The 5,687-nt window shown below is 32.9% G+C and overlaps 1 protein-coding gene across 1 annotated transcript; it reads right to left on the bottom strand.

The window, feature by feature from the left end:
• Positions 1–360: 360 nt before the first annotated feature.
• Positions 361–4,316, bottom strand: LOC113388568. The gene is made up of 2 exons (XM_026625938.1): positions 4,146–4,316; positions 361–1,487 (listed from the first exon to the last, which is right to left on the bottom strand). The coding sequence occupies exons 1-2, from the start codon at positions 4,279–4,281 to the stop codon at positions 361–363; spliced, it is 1,263 nt and encodes a 420-aa protein (XP_026481723.1). The 5' UTR covers positions 4,282–4,316.
• Between the last annotated feature and the right edge of the window lie 1,371 nt (positions 4,317–5,687).

Below are 5,687 nucleotides of genomic sequence, written 5' to 3'. Positions count from 1 at the left end.
GCAAAACTTCAATTATAGCTTCAACAGCTTTCAGGGCCCAAATACCCAAATCGCACCAATATTGCTGGTTGGCTAATTTGAAATACGTGACTTTTACATTTTTGGTTTCCAGTTGCTTCAAAATTTGTTGATTTACTTTACACCCAAAAGGATCAAAATAATACGCGTTTTGTCCACAAATCACCAGAGTTATCCAATGCAAGTTGTCCAAATCGACTACATAAACTTTGATGTCCAGGTATTTGTTCAAATCATTTACCAGTCTGTTCAGGAGTTGCTGAAGATCAACAGCCTCGTACATCATCATGTCCCTGTTTTTGTAGTACAAAAACTTCAAGATGTCACCAATATCTTGTTTGGTTAAAGCTTGATCAAAATTCTTGCTAAAAGTTGCTTCACAAAACTTTGTGCATCATTGGATATTACACTTTGTTCTAAGATTTCGAAAGCTTTGGTCATCAAATGTTCTTGAACCATCGTAGTAATCTTTTCGTCCAGCAATTGATCTTCTACATCGACAGCAAGTTGTCCTTTGGCGTTTTCGATGTACAGATCAGCATTTTTATTTAGCAGCAACTCGACAACGTCCACTTTGTTGTTTTGGATTGCATAATGCAGAGCAGTATTGCCTTCAGAATCTGTGACATTGATGTCAACTTTTTTGATCAGATCTGATACTTGGGATAAATCGCCTTCGTGAGCTGCTACCAAAAATCTGAGGTTGTTGATGGTTTTTGTGTTGACGAAGGCATGGAGTTGAAGTTTACTTGTTGGTTTAAAAGATTTTGTTGAAAAAGTGATTTGTGATCGTGATCTAACCGGTGGTTCTGGTCGTAATGATACTACGACTGGTTTGGTTTTTTGGGGGTGTATTTCTATCTTGTCGACGTTGGCATCTTTGCTCGGGTTGGTTTTTATTTTAGCCAAGGTCTGCTGTAGTGATTCTTGTAGTAAATTCGTTCTTGGTGTCAATTGGGGCAGCTCGACTGGTTCTAGTCTCTGTAGGTGTGTTTCTTCCTTGTCGACGTTGGCATCTTTGCTCGGGTTGGTTTTTATTTTAGCCAAGGTCTGCTGTAGTGATTCTTGTAGTAAATTCGTTCTTGGTGTCAATTGGGGCAGCTCGACTGGTTCTAGTCTCTGTAGGTGTGTTTCTTCCTTGTCGACGTTGGCATCTTTGCTCGGGTTGGTTTTTATTTTAGCCAAGGTCTGCTGTAGTGATTCTTGTAGTAAATTCGTTCTTGGTGTCAATTCGGGCAGTTCGACTGGTTTTGGTTGTTGTGGGTGTGTTTCTAACTTGTCGATGTTATCATCTTTGTTTGGGTTGGTTTTCATTTTAACCAAGGGCTGGTGTCGTGGTACTTGTATTGTATACGAGCTTGGTGTAAATTGGAACAGGTCGACTGGTTCTAGTCTCCGTATGTATATTTCTTTCTTGTCGACTTTGGCATCTGTTTTTTTGCCTGGTTCTTTCTGTTGTTTTTCTGAATCTGCAAACAATTACTTTTGAAAATTATTTCTGGCCAAAACCAAGGAAGACGTTTTGTATTAATTTAGCTATATTGTAGATGTAGATGTAGATGAATTAGATATACAATTCACAATTTTAAAATTACAGTCGGTCAAGTAAGAGCGTGGTCGACTTTAACGACAGTTAATGAAAGATTTCGGTCTAATTCTTTCGTGAGCCAATAAAGTGAAGCTTTGTCCTTGATGCATTGTCAAAAAAGGTTTAGTTGCAGTTGATCTTTTGAGAAAAAATTACGTTAAACGCCATGAGTGCTAAGTTACGCGTCGCGCTACGAGGCTGCGCCCTTTTGCATGCACCTAAAAGGTACCCAAATGTAGCAATCAGCTGCTGCTAAACATATGAGAAAATTGAAGGCATTTGTACAGAATTCGATACACCTATATAAAGTTGCTAAAAAAGTCGATGATTTATCAGAACGTGATTCAAATAAAAAAGAAGAAAAAAGAACAGTGAATGGGTATTTGCGGAATTCTGCTTTAACACTGCAGCAAGGACGAGCAAAATTAATGGCAAAATGTTTAGAAATATCTAACAAAACTATCTGAACCTTTCTTCGTATTCATGATCTGAAATGGCGCAACACAACGGGGAATTATCTGACGACTGAAAAACATGTGCTTCTTTTCCGCTTGAGCACATGAAAATATTGTTAGAGATTTTGAAAATGTCATTTTCACTGATGAAAGTTCTATATGAGCACGTACTGCTCTCGTCGTGCCATTAAATTAAAATACGAGCCGTCGGACTCCGTTAAAATTAAAATAATCCGTTAAATTAGTAAAAAGCAGGCGTCGGAGATGCCAGCCAATTGTCGACTCCGGTGGTGACTGACACATATTGACTAAAATTGCATCCTTGCTTTTAACGTATACAATGCATATATAAATATTAAAGTTTCATAAAATAATTAATTTTTATAAATTAACCCGACCACGCTCTTACTTGACCGACTGTAAATAACAAAACAACCAATATATAAAATACAAAAAAAGGAATGCTAGAATAATTTAGTGCCTTGATTTTATGAAACTTGATTTTACGTCTTCGTTTAGAACATTTCCAAAAGTTGAGGTCCTGTATATCCATTGATTCGCAGAAATTATTAAAAAGTTTAGACGCTTTTCTGAAAAATAGCAGTATCAGAGACGAAGAAAAATATTTCAAAGCTAAGAAATACTCAGTTACAGCAAGCTATTATCCAAAACAACTTGACAACGTCTTAACTAATTTGAATGATTTAAAAACCATTCGATGCACAAAATGGACGCGTAGAAATCCTTGATTTTTGAAAAAAGACCAAGCAAGTCGTTTTGTATAAATTAACTTCCCGAAGGAGAAGTTTATGTTTTCATCGAAAAATCCAATGCGCTAATTTTGTTTTCTCGACGTTTCAAGCCATTCTGAATTGAATGAGACCAATTTTGGAAAAGTATGTGTGTGTGTGTGTGTGAACAGAATTTTTGCCGTAAATCGACGTTTTCTCAGAAACGGCTGGACCAATTTCAAAAATTTAAAAGCCATTTGATGTATCTCGATGAGGACTATAGTTTATCAATTTTGAGCGACGATTGGCCTAATTGTTTCTTCGTAAATAGCAGAAATGTGAAAAGTTTTCGTGCGCGCAATTCTAGATCGATTTTGAAAATTCAAAAACCGTTCGAAAGATATTGATTAGGATTTGACCTGATTAGTTTCTGGTAAAGATCGGCCGGGTCGTTTTCTTGTAATAAAGTGTTAAAAAAAAATTCGGCGATATTCATGAATTTTTTGATGATAGATATCATGGTCTTCTAGATCATACGTCAAAAGTCAAATTCGACAAAGTTTGCAAAAATTAGTGTCGTTTTTTGGCGTTTGTCAAAATTAGAACTTTCATCGACGTTTGCTCAAAAACGCCCAAACCGATTTCAGAAATTTAAAAGTCATTTGATGTATCTCGATGAAGATTATCGTTTGTCAGTTTTGTGAGACGTTCTGCCGAGCCGTTTCTTTATAATTTGGAATAAAGTGTTAAACTTTTCGTCCACATTTAAGCTCAAACTACCGAATCGATTTTAAAAAATCTAAAATTGTTTGAAAGATATTAGTTGTGAATGATGCTAATTAGTTTTAGATTAAGTTCGACCGATCCGTTTTTTTGTAATTAACTGTTGAAAAAAATTTAAGACGATTTTTACGGAACATTTTTGGCGATATATATCATGGTCTTATATAACTTACTGAATTATCAATGCCTTACGACAAGTAGTTTAATTTTAAAAATTCATCAAAGTTTGAGAAAATGAGTAGTTTTTTTGGCGTTTGTTAAAATTAAAATTAGACAATTTACTTGGTATAACGATAGAGTACTTGATCTTAATGAACATACTAAACCATTAAAGTCTTACGGAAACTGGTTCAATTATAAAAATTGTCGATTTTTGAAAATTTGCTTTTAAAAAATACTTCGAGTTAACATGTTTGTTCGTTTTCAATTATGTGTAATAAATCCACTCGGAATACTTCTAATCACTCATAAATTAATTTATTTCTTATCGATTATTTGCACATACCGGGAAGTTCATGTAACTTGCCTCAAAGCAAAATACCAATACCAACTTGTTTTATATCTAATTACCTTCATTTTCCATTTTGGCATCAGACTGCACTTGTTGCCTTTTCCAGGATAAATTTTTATCATCACCACATACATTTTTTGTATCAGATTTTGCCAATTTTTTTAATTCTATATTTTTTTTGCTCTTTCGAAACATGATTTTTCGGCCATGCTAACTTTTCATCAACTTTTTGGCACAATAACTGTTTTATTGTTTATTTATAGATAATATTGTGAATGATTTAGTAATTGTCAATCGATTTATAGATATGGTTATCGAAATTGATAAGATAGAGGAAACTGGGGTAAATTGAAACAACAATGAAGGCGATAGAGTGAGGGCTGGTAGAAATGTTGTAAAAATTGTTACAATGGAAATTTTATAAAATTAGAAGAAACTGTTGCAATAGAAAATTTGTAAAAATAGAGGAAACTGGTGCGCACTGGAACAACAATAAAGCTTATAGTGGGAGAGCTGGTGGAAATATTGTAAAATTTTCTGAATATGTATAAAGCAAATTTGAGCCTTATGGTTTTTAGCGATATGTATTATATAAAAAATAATTAATTATAAATTCTGTACATCAAAAAATTTACCAAGACAATTTTTACTCAGATAATTCAAACGAGAATCGAACTATACTAAAGTTATTTATTTTCCATAGCTTCAGCAATTTTTATTGATAAATTATTGATAACTTATTAGTCAATTGACTATTAAGTTTTAGCTTTGTAGTATAAACTGTCCGTCCTGAAGAGCTTCTTAAAAGCGACAATATTTTTTATATGAAATTAGTATCAAAAATGCTCCTTTAAATAGAAGTACTTTTATCAGATATTTATTTTTAACTATTTTGCGCGAGAGAAAATTTGTCAATTTTAGTATTTGAGTATATAGTAGATACATTCAGGTATAAATTGTCAAAATTTCTGCTTTGTAGTACAAATAGTATGTCCTGAAGATCTCCTTGAAATTGACTATTGCACACTATTAAATAATATGAACATGCTTCTTAATATTTTCGGTGCTTTTGTCCAATAATTATTTTTTGAAATTAAGAATAGAAAAAATACCAATTTTAGTATATGACTATATAGTAGATACATTTAGGTAAAACATGTCAAAAATTTGAGCTTTATGATACAAACGGTACGTCCTGAAGAGCTCCTCAGAATTGACTTTTACAAAGAAATGAATATAAGAACATGCTTCTTTGTAGATTTTTGGTACTTTTGTCAGAAAATTATTTTTAACTATTTTTGTGTGGAAAAATTTTTAAATTTTAGATTTGTCGCTATAGTAGATACGATTAGGTATAAATTGTCAAAATTCCAGCTTTATAGTACAAACAGTACGTCCTGAAAAGAACTTTAAAAATTATCTTTCACAAAATAATCAATACAAGAACATGCTTTGTTGATTTTGATTTGATACTTTTGTCAGAATTTTTTTTTTTTATTTTTGTGTTGAAAAAATTATCAGTTTTAGTATTTGTCGTTATAGTAGATACAATTAGGTATGAAATATCAAAATTTGAGCTTTGTAGTACAAACAGTACGTCC

The sequence above is a fragment of the Ctenocephalides felis genome, unplaced genomic scaffold (genome assembly GCF_003426905.1).
Source record: "Ctenocephalides felis isolate EL2017-DRISC unplaced genomic scaffold, ASM342690v1 CF-g0.4_SCAFFOLD_03572, whole genome shotgun sequence".
Classification (NCBI taxonomy): domain Eukaryota; kingdom Metazoa; phylum Arthropoda; class Insecta; order Siphonaptera; family Pulicidae; genus Ctenocephalides; species Ctenocephalides felis.
Note: the sequence above shows the minus strand (reverse complement) of the source record. Positions and strands in the feature narration are given on the sequence as shown.

Coding starts and splice junctions, on each gene's coding strand:
- LOC113388568 (XM_026625938.1), bottom strand. CDS start 4,281: ATGTTTCGAAAGAGCAAAAAAAATATAGAATTAAAAAAATTGGCAAAA. Junction 1,488..4,145: donor TGCCAAAATGGAAAATGAAG/GTAATTAGATAT, acceptor AATTGTTTGCAG/ATTCAGAAAAACAACAGAAA.